Source organism: Cherax quadricarinatus, chromosome 46 (assembly GCF_038502225.1).
Source record: "Cherax quadricarinatus isolate ZL_2023a chromosome 46, ASM3850222v1, whole genome shotgun sequence".
Lineage (NCBI taxonomy): Eukaryota > Metazoa > Arthropoda > Malacostraca > Decapoda > Parastacidae > Cherax > Cherax quadricarinatus.
In genome coordinates this window covers 8,283,560-8,300,047 of record NC_091337.1, presented here as the reverse complement: position 1 = coordinate 8,300,047, position 16,488 = coordinate 8,283,560, and the positions used below count along the sequence as shown (strand labels likewise).

Sequence of the window (16,488 nt, the reverse complement as noted above, 5' to 3'; positions counted from 1 at the left end):
AGAAGAAGAAGGAAGAAGAAGAAGAAGAAGAAGAAGAAGAAGAAGAAGCTAAAGAAGAAGAAGAAGAAGAAGAAGAAGAAGAAGAAGAAGAAGAAGAAGAAGAAGAAGAAGAAGAAGAAGAAGAAGAAGAAGTTGATGATGAAGAAGAAGAAGAAGAAGAAGAAGAAGAAGAAGAAGAAGAAGAAGAAGAAGAAGGTGATGCTGAAGAAGAAGAAGAAGAAGAAGAAGAAGAAGAAGAAGAAGAAGAAGAAGAAGAAGAAGAAGAAGAAGAAGAAGAAGAAGAAGAAGAAGAAGAAGAAGAAGAAGAAGAAGAAGAAGAAGAAGAAGAAGAAGAAGAAGAAGAAGAAGAAGAAGAAGAAGAAGAATAATAATAATAATAATAATAATAATAATAATAATAATAATAATAATAATAATTGTTTGTTTGTGTAAACAAGTTTTGTAAACAATATATTGATAATTATGTTTGTGTGCTTATTGTGTTGTATACAACGAGTGTATATATATACATTGCACCTTACTTTGGTCTCATAGGCCACATAAGTTATGTGAAAAAATAAAATAGTGAAAAAAACAACAAACCTTCAAATACAAGTAAACTAAAGTTTACCGGGTGAGCGGCAGTCGCCGCTGTTGCCATACGCGGCTCATTTTCTGCAAACTTCACGGCTCTATATCTCGGTAAGTACCAATGGCAAAAAATTTTTTTTTGGACTAAAACACTCAGAAAAATAATCTTAACATTTTCATAAGAAAAAATAATTTTTTTTTTTTTTGAATATTTGGCGACATAGAATGACAGTTTCAGAGAGGGGCCTGAAACAGTCAAAGGGTTAACAATACAAACATTCCTAGCACTAAAATAACATTTTTCTCTGTTCATTAGTCACATCTCCAGGCCCCTCTTATATTATGCTTGCTTTCCATTTTGAATTTTTATTCACACAAAAAATAGAAGATTTACTGTTATGCAGAATATTGCATTACTGTAAAAATGGTATAAATAATATCAGTGCATTTGTGAAAGCATATTAGACCCACCAGTTGACATGTACAGTAGGGCCCCGCTTTATGGCGTTTCGCCTCATGACGTTCCGCTAATATGGCAATTTCAAATTATGACCAAAACTTGCTATAAGGTGAGTGGTCTTTCAAATACAGTATGCCCCACCCAGTTTGTTTACATTCTTCGTGAGCTCATCTCTCTATTATGTCTGGAAGCTTTCCAAAATTTCAAGTGTTTTAAAGTTATTGCATATTTTATATGTACTCTGATAATTATACTTATGTGTACCTATACCTAAATATACTTACACACTGTGCTGGTGTGCAGGTACACATAAAAATCACTAAGAGTCTCTCTTATCTTAACACAATACGTAATCTCTCGGGCTCATTAAATGTCGTATCTTACGTTAATGCTGTAGACATTTCCATTAATTCATCTATGATATTTTTTCAAAATTATATAATAAACACACTATGTAACATATAAACATCATAAATACACCCCACAGTAGAATAAATTAACATAAATATATATAGGGGTCGTCCTTGAAAAGGTTGGAGGGAGGGGTTAAAGGAGGTTTTGTGGGCGAGGGGCTTGGACTTTCAGCAAGCGTGCGTGAGCGTGCTAGATAGGAGTGAATGAAGACGAATGGTATTTGGGACCTGACGAGCTGTTGGAGTGTGAGCAGGGTAATATTTAGTGAAGGGATTCAGGGAAACCGGTTATTTTATATAGCCGGACTTGAGTCCTGGAAATGGGAAGTACAATGCCTGCACTTTAAAGGAGGGGTTTGGGATATTGACAGTTTGGAGGGGTATGTTGTGTATCTTTATATGTATATACTTCTAAACTGTTGTATTCTGAGTACCTCTGCAAAAACAGTGATTGTGTGTGAGTGAGGTGAAAGTGTTGAATGATGATTAAAGTAATTTCTTTTTGGGGATTTTCTTTCTTTTTGGGGATTTTCTTTCTTTTTGGGGATTTTCTTTCTTTTTGGGTCACCCTGCCTCTGTGGGAGATGGCCGACTTGTTAAAAAAAAAAAAATGATCAAGACAGATCTGCATCTCGGGAGGCAGTGAAAGGGTTAAGGCTCTGTGAGTATAAAAATGTAGCCTCAGTATGAGATGGTTAGTGTGTTGAAAAAAAAATTAATAATTATAATAATCTTAATTTCTTCAAGTACATGTACAATGTATCCAGACCTAGCTGATATCACTGACATACTGTATAGAAAGCCCCTTGTTATGCACAATATTTCGGGCAAATTAGGTTAATTTTGTTTCCAGGATGTGACCCACATTAGTAGGCTAATACAGTGGTACCTTGGGATACAAACTGCTCCCAACTCAAACAATTATGTAAGTGTATTTTTGTAAGTGCTTTTGTAAGTGTATTTTTGGGGGTCTGAAATGGATTGATCTACTTTACATTATTCCTTATGGGAACAAATTCATTTGGTATCAGCGCTTGAATAGCCCTCTGGAACGAATTAATTTCGTATCATGAGGTACCACTGTACTCAGGTACCTATTTACTGCTAGGTGAACAGGCACAGTAGGTGTCTTTAGGAAACATGCTCTAATGGTTTCAGATACCGGGGGCTGAACCACAGTGTGTGAGCTGAGTGGGTACATAACTGAGCAGTCAGTGCTAAATAACTTACAAAGAACTTTTTATTTATCTTTCATCTCTGTGTTGACTGGTATTTGTTTTTTATTAACAGTATGGCAGAAATGGAAAACCTAGCTCTGAATCAAATGCCAAAGATGGATTGGATATATGTACCTGCAGGGCAAATTATACCATTTTCCTTTGAGGGCCGTGGGAAGCAACGTCATCATGATACCCATGAACTGAAGGCTCATCAGTTATTAGTAAAGGTGGATGGGTGGCAGCCTGTTGGACCTATTACAGTGGATAAAGTTGGAGTCTTCTTCCGATTAGCTTCTTCACAACCTTCAGCTGCCACAGCACTTGTAAGTGTTGTCAATAACATCATGGCATTCATTGACTGCATCAGGGTTTTTTATCTCATGCAATCCTTTATATTTCATTTCTGCTTTGTTAAAGCTATACTGTATATATTTATGAATCATAAAGGAATTATGTAGTTTAATTAGCCTGTTTTATTCTTTGCAGTTAGTTTTTCATTTCTTTTTTTTTTTTTGAGAAATTAAATACTGTACTGAAAACCTTTTATTTAAGCACATACAACAATACCTTGTATAGTACAGTTAAATTGTGTCAAAAATGTCATACTGTGTGATACCGTACTGAGTGAGGTATTATAATGTGTTTCAGTGTAATTTGTTCTAGTAATACGATTATGTATGTCAGATCACGAAAATATTTAGCAGTTTGCTGAGTACAAATCAGTTCACAGGAAACTCTTGCACACACTTGCAAATAAAAAAAAAAATGCAAAAGATTAAAATGAAAAAATAGTAGTACTAAGGCTTTTTGTTATAGTTGTAAATAAACAATATGCTATGCATAAAGAAAAAGATCATTTTTATTTTGAAAAATAGTTGACCAACATAGTTTTCACAATTTTTACTTCTTTTTATCAGCATACTGTACATATCTTTATAGTACCGAATATCATTTTGTAATGCCTGCCTAACTCTGCCTCATTCAGTGTTTGGATCTGCTCTCATTATGAAGTCACAAGCACCTACTACTGTTGCAGTTAACATTGATAGTTCATCCAATGTTAATTCTTCTGTGGGCAGTACTACCGTTCTGCCAGGCGAGTGTAAAACGAAAGCCTGTAATTGTTTTACATGATGGTAGGATTGCTGGTGTCTTTTGTCTGTCTCATAAATATGCAAGATTACAGGTACGTCTTGCTACTTCTACTTACACTTAGGTCACACTACACGTTTATTTATACACACTCATCTGAGTTTTCTTTGATTTTATCTTAGCTCTTGTTCTAATTACTTTTCCTTTTATATCCATGGGGAAGTGGAATAAGAATCTTTCTCCGTAAGCCATGCGTGTTGTAAAAGTCAACTAAAATGCCGGGAACAATGGGCTAGTAACCCCTTTTCCTGTAATAATTACTAAAAAGAATAAGAAGAAAATAAAATGTATGTACTCTTATTAAATAGTAAATTCAGTAAACTTTAAAAAATAAACTTGAAAAAACCATCACAAATCAATATGCAGTCTTAGCCATAAACACATTCATTTCACTTGCACACATTGAGACAGCGATTAGAAAGAGAACACGGGCAGTCAGGTCCAATTCACGTATGTATTGTACATACGCAAATGTTCAATTACAGCTAAATTGAGTAACATTCAAAGACACAAAAAATATTACCAGTCACAAGAAAACTGAAGAACCATTCAGTACACAAAGACAGACAATGGAAATCAAGGACCCCAGTGGAAATAAGTCACTTGTCTGACTTATTTGGGTTATTCTAGGTAATTTATACACATGTTACTATGATAATTTGTGTGACTATTTATGTGTACCTGTACTTAAATAAACTTAATAATTTGAAACCCTAAGCAATGATGTAAGAAGAACAGAGGGAAATAGTCTTGTAAAATATGGTAAATAAAATTTATATTATTAAATTTACAAACCATTATTATTATTTTTTATTAACACACTGGCCGATTCCCACCAAGGCAGGGTGGCCCGAAAAAGAAAAACTTTCACCATCATTCACTCCATCACTGTCTTGCCAGAGGGGTGCTTTACACTACAGTTTATAAAACTGCAACATTAACACGCCTCCTTCAGAGTGCAGACACTGTACTTCCCATCTCCAGGACTCAAATCCAGCCTGCTGGTTTCCCTGAATCCCTTCATAAATGTTACTTTGCTCACACTCCAACAGCACGTCAAGTATTAAAAACCATTTGTCTCCATTCACTCCTATCAAACACGCTCACGCATGCCTGCTGGAAATCCAAGCCCCTCGCACACAAAACTTCCTTTACCCCCTCCCTCCAACCTTTCCTAAGCCTACCCCTACCCTGCCTTCCTTCCATTACAGATTGATACACTCTTGAAGTAATTCTGTTTCGTTCCATTCTCTCTACATGTCCGAACCACCTCAACAACCCTTCCTCAGCCCTCTGGACAACAGTTTTGTCAATCCCGCACCTCCTCCTAACTTCCAAACTATGAATTCTCTGCATTATATTCACACCACACATGGCCCTCAGACATGACATCCCCACTACCTCCAGCCGCCTCCTCGCTGCAACATTCATCACCCGTACTTCACACCCATATAAGAGCGTTGGTAAAACTACTATCATACATTCCCCTCTTTGCTTCCAAGGACAAAGTTCTTTGTCTCCACAGACTCCTAAGTACACCACTCACCCTTTTCCCCTCATCAATTCTATGATTCACCTCATCTTTCATAGGCCCATCCGCTGACACGTCCACTCCAAAATACAGTATCGGAATACATTCACCTCCTCCATACTCTCTCCCTCCAATCTGATATCCAATCTTTCATCACCTAATCTTTTTGTTATCCTCATAACCTTACTCTTTCCTGTACATATTCACTTTTAATTTTCTTCTTTTACACACCCTACCAAATTCATCCACCAACCTCTGCAACTTCTCTTCAGAATCTCCCAAGAGCACAGTGTCATCAGCAAAAAGCAACTGTGACAACTCCCACTTTATGTGTGATTCTTAATCTTTTAACTCCATGCCTCTTGCCAAGGCCCTCGCATTTACTTCTCTTACAACTCCATCTATAAATATATTGAACAACCACAGTGACATCACACATCCTTGTCTAAGGCCTACTTTTACTGGGAAATAATCTCCCTCTTTCCTACCATATTATATCAAAACCCATACTATTCAGAACCGTATTATGCAAGGCATTATGTACTGTACTTTGTTATTAACCCTCTCAGGGTCGGGACCCCTGCTTTCAAACTTGCTCTCAGAGTTGGAAAATTTAAAAAAAAAAATATTTTTTCTTATGAAATGGTAGACAATCTTTTTCTGGAGGTAATAAAACAAAAAGTACGTAATTTAATGAAAAAAACTGATGAAATTACGCTTTTGCAAATTTTGCTGTCAGCGATATTTATGCATTGGCAAATTTACTCACCTTGAGTCTGATTTTAGGCCAGTTACATTATTGCAGTCAACCGGAGTCTTAGCTATTTTGCTAGTATGCCTTCCATTCTTTCTGTCGATTGAGTACAAGAAACGGCCCATTCCACTATTTCAACTACCCAAAAAAGTCATCAGAAATTAGTAATTTGGCCAATTTTACATAAAATTCAAGAAATGTCATTTTTCAAAATAGTCCCAAATAAACAGTGCAGACATTCATGGTATTAAAATAACATTTCCTCTGTTCATTAGTTATGTCCCTATGCCTCTCCAATACTATGCATGAATTCCATTTAGAATTTTTATTCACAAAAAAAAAAAAAAAATAGAAAATTTACTGTTATGTAGACCAGCGCATTATTGTAATAATTGTTTAAATACTGTCAGTGAATTCCTGAAAGCCCGTTAAACTGAATAGATGGACACGTATTGGACGAGTGACATCATTTGTGTACTCTGGAATGTCGGCAAAAATCGAAGCTTTCCGTTACTTTGAGCTCAATTTCAAGCTTCTTTCCGCCCTGAAACCAATCAAAGTCATCTCTGTAATATATCTTCCACCCTATGAAATGAAACCAAGAAACTGAGAATATAACCATAAAAACCACATGAGCATACACTACAAAGTTGTTGTTTTAAACCAAAAACATGGTCGCAGTTTTTTCCCATTATGCACTACTTGATGCAGGATTTTTTTTTATATAGTGCACACCTACCACATAGACCCATTCTCCCACTTCTAGGCCCAAATTTACCACTCACAGCTTATCTGAGTGAGATGAGTTCATGGCGTAGAACTATGGGACTGAATAACAAAAAAAGGCACAATACCGTGACTGGAACGATACACAAATAACCTGCACATAGAAGAGAGGAGCTTAAGACGGCGTTTCGGTCCGACTTGGACAATTTACAAAGTCACACTAACGAGAAGGAGAGCAGGATGGGTATATATAGGCAGGAGGAAGTAGTAGTGGTAGTAGTGGAGGTGGAAGGAGGAAGTAGTGGGGAGGTAGTAAGAGAAGGAGGGGCCAGTCAAATACTAAGAAAGAGGAGCACTGCAAGAGAGCTGGTGCCCACAGAGGGTAAGAGCAAGATCACTGAGGGGAAGAAACAAATAAATAGGTAAATAAAGAAGGAACAAATACACAGGGCAGAAGGAAGACAACCCAAAGGAGAAAAAGGAAAGGGAAAGAGGGAGAAGAAGAAAAAAGGAGGAATCAGGTTAGATCATGAGTGTTCTGAAGTTTGGAGCATTTTACAATGTAGTGAGAGAGGAAGGCATCTACTGAGACGAAGCCTGGACTAAGATTCATACAAGGAAAGTTGTGTATTAGAGAGGATTCAACCGGACGGCGATTGTTAAAGTTGGAAGTAGGGAAGACAGTTTTAGCAGAAGACCAGTCAATAGGATGGCTGTGATCTCTGACGTGACAGAAAAGAGCATTGTTAGTGTCGGCAAGCCTAACACTATTTTTGTGCTCCCTAAGTCTGTCAGAAAGAGATCAACCAGTGTCTCCAAAGTATTGAAGAGGATAGGAGGAACAAGAAATAGAGTGGACACCAGGAGCACCTGTAGAGGGAGGAGAGGTATGAACGAGATTTGTGTGAAGAGTGTTAGTCTGGTGGAAAGTAAGTGTGATGTCTGAGGAATGGAGAGAGTTGTTGAGATTAGAAAGACTGGAAATGTAGGGAAGGCATAGGACAGAAGAATTCACAGGAGTAGAGAGTTTGGGAGAGAAGAAATTATGTTTAGCATGTGAGAAGGCAGAGTCTATCACCTCCTGCCTATATATACACCCATCCTGCTCTCCTGGTTAGTGTGAAAAAAACCATACCATGGGCAGGGATAGAACCCGCGATCAGAGAGTCTCAAAACTCCAGACCGTCGCGTTAGCCACTGGACTAGCTAGCCACAATAAGATTCGTCCAACTAGGTATATTTCTACACCATAGGAAAGTTAGCATAGGCACCACTGTGACCACAAATGCAAGTTTTTGCAGACGAATCTCCAGCTAGCGTGGCTGTGATGAACTCTAGCTCAAGTCCCCTCAATTGTGTCATTACGATTTCATGAGTTATGTTAACGGCTTTGAGGGGACTTGAGCTAGAGCTCGTCACGGCCACGCTAGCTGGAGATTCGTCTGTAAAAACTTGCATTTGTGGTCACAGTGGTGCCTATGCTAACCTTCCTATGGTGTAGAAATATACCTAGTTGGACAAATCTTATTGTGGCTAGATGGTCCAGTGGCTAATGCGACAGTCTGGAGTTTTGAGACTCTCTGATTGTGGGTTCTATCCCTACCCGTGGTATGGTTTATTTGCAATCGTGTCATTACGATTTCATGAGTCATGTTAACGGCTTTGAGGGGACTTGAGCTAAAGTTTGTCACGGCCACACCAGCTGGAGATTCGTCTGTAAAAAACTTGCATTTGTGGTCACAGTGGTGCCTATGCTAACCTTCCTATGGTGTAGAAATATACCTAGTTGGATGAATCTTATTGTGGCTAGCTGGTCCAGTGGCTAATGCGACGGTCTGGAGTTTTGAGACTCTCTGATTGCAGGTTCTATCCCTGCCCGTGGTATGGTTTGTTTGCAATCGTGTCATTACAATTTCGTGAGTCTGGTTAGTGTGACTTTGTAAATGGTCCAAGTCGGACCGAAACATCGTCATAAGCTCCTCTCTTCTATGTGCGGGTTATTTGTGTATGGGACTGACCCTGGCTTCTAAGCTGTAGTACTACGATACTAACACTTAAAGGGTTAGGTTAACAAAAAAAATAGATTTAATTTTTCCCAGCAGATTTTCCTTTTCTTATTAATGAATTAATTTAACTGTGTACTATATCTAGGTACAGGAAGGCCCCGCTTATACAGCAGGTTAGGTTCTAGGCTACTGCTATGAAGCAAAAATAGCTGTAAAGTTATTCGTAGTTTTTTCCACTCTCAAGTGCATATTAAAGCCTGATAATATGTTTACTCTATCATATATTAAGTGAGCAGTATAGCTAGGCCTAAAAATGCATATACAGTGGATCCCTGGCATTCGATGGCATCGGTATACGTTAAATCCGGTATTCGATACGTTTTAACGCAAAAATTTTGCCTCGCCACTCATTAAAAAACCCGCCACACACGATTCGTCCGGGACGCGTCCACGTGAGTGCCAGTATTTACAAGCCAGCCAGTGTGCTTGCATCTAAGCATACATTCGGTACATTCCATATTATCACAGTGTTTTTGGTGCTTGTTTCTGCAAAATAAGTCACCATGGGCCCCAAGAACGCTTCTAGTGCCAACCCTGTGGTAAAAAGGGTGAGAATTAGTATGGGAATTAAGAAAGATTTTAAAGGGTTTGGGGCTAACCCTGAGAAGTCTATGCCAGTTGTGGAATCCATTGTGCCTGCTTCAAAAATTAAGGAAATGTGTGCAAAGTGGGTTGAACTGCAAACCTTTATGGATGAAAATCACCCTAACACAGCTATTGCAAGCCGTGCTGGTGACTATTACAATGACAATGTTGTGGCCCATTTTAGACAAATCGTAAAGGAACGGGAGGTACAAAGCTCTATGAACAGATTTGTTGTGCGACAGAGGTCCAGTGACTCTCAAGCTGGTCCTAGTGGCATTAAAAGAAGGGAAGTAACCCCGGAAAAGGACTTGCTACCTCAAGTCCTAATGGAAGGGGATTCCCATTCTAAACATTAACAACTTCGACACTCTCCCCTCCTCCCATCACATCAATCATCACCAGATCTTCATTAAAGGTAAGTGTCATGTATTCTATTGTTAGTAGAGTACTACTAACTGTGCATGTCTTCAGTTTGTGTGCATTAAACTTAATATTTCATGTGGTAAAACTTTTTTTTCATAGTACTTTTGGGTGTCTTGCACGGATTAATTTGATTTCCATTATTTCTTATGGGGAAAATTAATGTGCCTTCCGATAATTTTGGCATACGATGAGCTCTCAGGAATGAATTAATATCATATACCAGGGATCCACTGTACAGTACAAATATTTTTCTTCCTTAGCTTTGCGTGAGTGGTAAATATATTTATTGTAGGAAGTTTTAATAAATGAAGAATGGGTATAATTGAAAATTGTTGTATTAGCATAACTCTGTAAAGTGAACCACTGCAAAGTGGGGCCTGCCTGTACCCTATGGTAGTATCCTGAAGATTTTTTTTTTATTTATATTTGCAGAGTTATGAACTACCAAGTGCTCGGGTGATAGTTGCAGTGACACTTGATGGATCAGCTCGAAAATTAGTAACTGTGAGGTCAGCCTTGCTTCTTACAAATCTTTTGAATTGCCCAGTTGACATTCAACTGGACAACTCTGCTCTTAGTTTTGGAGGTGAGTAACAATATATAGTACAGTAAGTACACTTGTTAAAGTTATTGTGCTGTATGAAAATATTGTTTAGTGATATAGTGCAGTACATAGTAAAAACAATTAAGGAATATAATTTTTTTGTCTATTAGCTATTTTCAACAAAGGAAGGAAATGCATATGTTTTCTTTTTTTGTTTCATTAGCCATTGATTACAGGGGATGAAGTAACCCATTTCTTACTGCTGCTATTTTATTCACCTTTTATGAGATACATATGGCATACATGGTCAAGGTTCTGACCAATTTCCGTTCTTGAAAAAATATAAAAATATGTTCCAATCTACTTGGCTATATGTGAATGGTGTGTTTCATGAGAAAACTGTGCAAAGCAAATCTGCCTAGTAGCAAATACCAACTTTCTCTAATCCTAAACCACTCTTAACCATGATGAGACAGATGTTTGGCAGTTTACATAATTAAAGTCCAAAATTTGTCCATTCCCTCTTCCCCTGTAATCAATTGCTTTACATTACTTTTAATCACCCTATATTTCTTGTTATCACCCGACATCCCTTGTTATCGCCTAGCATCACTTTTTACCACTTTACATCTTGTGTAATCACCTTGCATTATATGTAAATCACCTTACATCATGTGTAATCATCTTGCATCACTTGTATACCCTGTATTACTTGTTAACACTTAGCATCACTTAATACTTGGCATTACTTATCACCTAGCATTACTTATCACCTAGCATCACCAATAATCACCTTGTATCACTTATAATGACTATTAGTTCTCTCTTTCCCTCTCAAGTGATCCCATGCAAATATTTCATGTTAACCGCTTAACCACCCAAAGGAGCATAATGGTAATACGTAGTACAGTAGTTGTGCAAAAGCCAAATTTCAAATACAGTGGACCCCCGCCTAACGATCAGCTCCCAACTCGACCAATTATGTAAGTGTATTTTTGTAAGTGCTTTTGTAGGTGTATTTTTTGGGGTCTGAAACGGACTAATCTAATTCACTATATTTCTTATGGGAACAAACTCGGTCTATAACGGCACCCAAACAGACTTCTGGATTGAAATAATATCGTTAGGCGGGGGTCCACTGTACCAAAGTTTTACAATTTTTGTGCTGTGTAAATGGGGAACATCAAACCAGACTGTACTGTATCTTTTGTTAGTGGGGAGGGGTCGTAATTTTTTAGTACATAATTATGCAGCTGTATTAACCATTTGATATTTTGATCGTGAAAAGACTTTGGTTTAAGAGTGAAATTTATACCCAAGGAGACTTTCAGTGGTAACTCTCCTATGTCTTAATAAAAATTGTTACTTTTTTGTACAGTAGGACCTCTTTTACCCAGAATTCTGTTATTTGAAAATACCTAGCATAGGAAACAGTCATGAGCACCCACCAATGTTGCTAACTGAATATTCTTCTATCTTAAATTGGTATCCTGTTTTGCTGTAGCTACTTGAAATGTGGCATTATAGTATTCCCATGCACCCTTCCCTAGATATTTTGGCCATTTTTTTTTCTGGTATTTTAATTGCACAATAATTGTGAATCAGAAAAACTATCTGAAATACCATGATTTTCATCATTTCAGTGAAAAGAGGTTCTAATGTATTGGATATAATCAATTATATTTTCTTTGGTGGCAATTAAGGTTGAAAATTTTAAAATATACATGACTGTTAAATTTTTCAAAGGCTTAATGGAATTGTTACATATTTCAGTATTACTGGAAGCTAAGAGAGAGGTTGGAATATAATATAATTCCAGATTTTTTTTTTGTGGTAGCAAAATATATGTTTTACATAGTTATTTAAGTAAATACCTGTACTAATCATTTCAGCTTCAACCCAGCTAATCAAGCGAATGGCACCAGGTTCTACATATCCTGTGCCTCTCAAGTTTGTAGAGTTACAGATTAATGTTCGGCCTGTTCCTGACCGCTCCAAAAGCGTCTTTAGTTTTTCTAACAAGCCTGTGTTTTGCACCGGTTTACTGAAATTGGGATGTTTAGAAGGGGGTGTCAGACAAAGTCATGCCCTCAACAACAATAAGGAACATCCATTTAGGTTGGTTCTTAGTAGGCTGTGCACATCCACCAATCTTGGTTATGCTTCTCCTTTCTTGATTCAAAAAAGATTGAGAAATATCTTCCTCAGAACATATGTAATCGGTAGCAGATGAATGAAGAGTATTTTTGCCTCAAATTATTAACTGGTATTTTCATTTAATGTCATTATGCTGTATACAGAATTATTGAAGTGATAACTGTAAGGTGTTGCATTAAATAAGGGCAACATCAACAACAACAAGATTTTAGGGAAAAAAAAAGTCTTAAAAAACTATGTACTGAAACCTCCTGTACTCCCTCCCTCCACCATTCCTGGGATGATCCCAACCCCTAATTCCTTTCAGCTCTGATTTATACATCCTTTTGGTCATCCTAGTCTGCTCCACATTTTCTAAATGTTCTAACCACCTCAACAACCCCTCTTCTGCCCTCTAAATTATACCTTTGTTACCTTGTACAGCCTCCTAACTTCTACTCATCTGCTCTTTGAGAAGCTTATCAAGGAGAGAAGTGATCTCATAAACAAGAACCAGCAAGGGTTTAAGAATGGCAGATCTTGTACTAACTTGTTGGAGTTCTGTGACAAGGTAACAGATATGTGACTTCACTTTTTTAGACTGAAAGAAGGGATTTGATACTGTACCCACAAGAGGGTAGACCAAAATCTTGAGATTCAAGTGGGAATAATAGATCAAAGAGTATCTTAGGGAAAGGAAGCAAAGAGTACACAAATAACCCATATGTAGGAGAATGAAATTTATAGCATCATTTTGGTCTGACTTGGACCATTAACTGTTCCAAGTCAGACTGAAATGTTGTCATAAGTTTCATTCTCCTATGTACAGGTTACTTGTATATTGTTGCAATCATGGTATTGTGCCTTTTTATTCTTTAAGCAAAGAGTGACTCTCTGGAGAAAGACATCAGAATAGGAAAGAATAACTAGCAAGGTTCTACAAAGATTGTTATGAGGACCAGTACTTATGGTTTATCAGAATGATTCAGATATATCCATCTTTGCTGATGACATAAAATTAATGAGGAGAATAAAAACATGAGGACAAGGAAAGGTTCCAAAGGGATCTGGACACATTGCAAGAGTAGTCAGATAAGTGGTTGCTTGAATTCATCCCCCAGTAAATGGAAGGTCATGAAGATTGGGAAACTATTAAGAAGTCCTGAAATCGAGTACAAACTAGAGGGACAGAGGCTGCAGAATTCACTCAAAGAGAAATTTCTAGGGGCGAGCATAGTGTCCAGTATAATGCCAGAAGCTTATATCAGTCAAATAACCTCTGCAGCCAGTGCTTGTCTAGCAAATCTTAGAGTAGCCTTCAGGAATCTCAAGAGTCATTCCAGGCCTTCTGGGCCCTTTATACAGCAAACGTTAGGCCCATCTTGGCGTATGCAGCACCAGTATGGAACCCACACCTGGAAAACCACATCTAGAAATTGGAGAAAGTACAGACATATGCAACAAGGCTTGTTCCTGATCTAAGGGGAATGAGCTACAAGGATAAACTAATGAAATTGGTCTTAACAACATTGGAAGATACAGGAACCAAGGCAATTGAAAAGGCAGATAGGGATAGGCTGTTTGAGTGGCCAAAAATGGGAACTCAGGGACACAGTTGGAGGTTAAAGGCACAGTTGAGACAGGGATATTAGGAAGTATTTCTTCAGTCTCAGAGTGGTTGGAAAGTGGAACAATCTGAGTGAGGAAGTGATGGAGGCGGGCTCAGATACGTAGTTTTAAGAGCAGGTACAATAGGGCCCACAAAGCTAAGAAGGAGTAAATCTGTAGAATGGCAAGTTAAGAGGCAGGGCAAGAAGCTGAGAATTGACCCCTGCAACCACAAATAAGTGAGTGCACACCACACACCAGTACATATACACCCACACCCCCACAACTCCCACTCCGACATGTCTCCCACCTGCAGAGGCAGGGCTAGGAGCTGTGACTCTACTCCTGCAACCACATATAAGTGAGTACACACAAACATTCATTCATATTTAAGAGAGAGGGATGCATGTATTTTATTTCACATATACAAAAACTGTTAAAGGATGGTGTGTTTTACCAACGTTTAAATGTTGGCATTGCCCTTATCATGCTCAGCTTCACATTTTTTCTGAAGACTTTAGAGTACATTATTTAGTGTTGTTGGTTGAGAGCATTGAACAGTAATAAAGAATGGAAAGGTTTAATTAATGTGGTGGATGGTTGGTGATTTTACTGCTGATTTGTCACAGATTATTGGTGTATGTATACAACAATAGCATGATTGCATGCAAAGAGGCTCTCTTTTTGTCTAGGTATCAGTATGTTTACTGTTAGGGTACAGTGGACATCAAGATGTTTCTTGCTACATTGCTTGCAAAACCATGATAAAATTAATTAAAATTTTATTTATAAAGTATTGTATTGCATGTGTGTAAATTTTATATACTGCACACATACGTACATGCATACTCTGCACACACATATATATATATATACATACAGTGTATTCATGTATGTAGAGCATGTATGGATATAGGTGTGTGTCTGTATGTATGTAGGTGTGTGTATGTATGTACAGTATATAAGTATTTGGGTATACCATTTACATAATTTTTTTTTTTTTTGGGGGGGGGAGGGGAGAATGGAGAGGGATAAGATGACAGAAGGGGTATATAAATCTGAGGCAGAAGGTAGAAGGGGTAGGGGTCGATTCCAGGAGCTTTTAGAGGGAGGACTAAAGGAAGATTTGAATTTTCGGAACTTGAGAATCCAGCAAGCTTGTGTGAATGTTTGGTTTGGTTTTTTATTTTCTATTTATATCGCTAAAATTTTGTCACTATTTGCAGTGGCATGTATTCATCAAAATTATGGTAAACAATGCTTATTATATTAATTTCTTTCCTTCATAATTAAAATATCTGTTTAGTTAACATTTTTTATTGTAATCATTATTACACTCTGTATTTTTATTATTTGTGTCTCGGTGAACTTAACCTGGTGCAATAAAGGGCAAGACTTTTAAAACTTACGACAGAAGTGTTTGCTGCTGAAAATTTGTTCCTGAAATACACATTAAGTTTGCAGCAGCAACTTTTGCAGTCTTTAGGATATAATGATTTGTCACTGCCACATATAAGATAAAAATAATTTAAAATATTCTCCATGGGAAGTGGAATGGAATTTTTCCTCCATAAGCCATGCGTGTCATAGGAAGCAACTAAAATGCCGGGAGCAAGGGGCTACTAACCCCTTCTCCTGTATTTTTTTTTTTATTTAACAAGTTGGCCGTCTCCCACCGAGGCAGGGTGACCCAAAAAGAAAGAAAAAATCCCCAAAAAGAAAATACTTTCATCATCATTCAACACTTTCATCTCACTCATACATAATCACTGTTTTTGCAGAGGTGCCCAGAACACAACAGTTTAGAAGCATATACATATAAAGATACACACCATATCCCTCCAAACTGCCAATATCCCAAGCCCCTCCTTTAAAGTGCAGGCATTATACGTACTTCCCAATTCCAGTACTCAAGTCTGGCTATATAAAAATAACTGGTTTCCCTGAATCCCTTCACTAAATATTACCCTGCTCACACTCCAACAGATTGTCAGGTCCCAAATACAATTCATCTCCATTCACTCCTATCTAACACGTTCATGCATGCTTGCTGGAAGTCCAAGCCCCTCGCCCACGAAACTTCCTTTACCCCCTCCCTCCAACCTTTTCAAGGACAACCCCTACCCCGCCTTCCTTTCCCTGCAGATTTATACACTCTCCATGTCATTCTACTTTGATCCATTCTCTCTAAATGACCAAACCACCTCAATAACCCCTCTTCAGCCCTCTGACTAATAGTTTTATTAACTCCACACCTTCTCCTAATTTCCACACTCCGAATTCTCTGCATAATATTTACA

General features: G+C 37.8%; 1 protein-coding gene across 1 annotated transcript in view; it reads left to right on the top strand.

Moving 5' to 3' along the window:
• Positions 1-16,488, top strand: part of Vps13D (vacuolar protein sorting 13D) — a 328,982-nt gene that overhangs the window by 208,710 nt on the left and 103,784 nt on the right. The window contains exons 49-51 of the mRNA XM_070094401.1: positions 2,734-2,986; positions 10,333-10,486; positions 12,337-12,573. Of these exons, the coding sequence (XP_069950502.1) occupies positions 2,734-2,986; positions 10,333-10,486; positions 12,337-12,573 (644 nt within the window). The remainder of the gene's footprint in view (positions 1-2,733; positions 2,987-10,332; positions 10,487-12,336; positions 12,574-16,488) is intronic.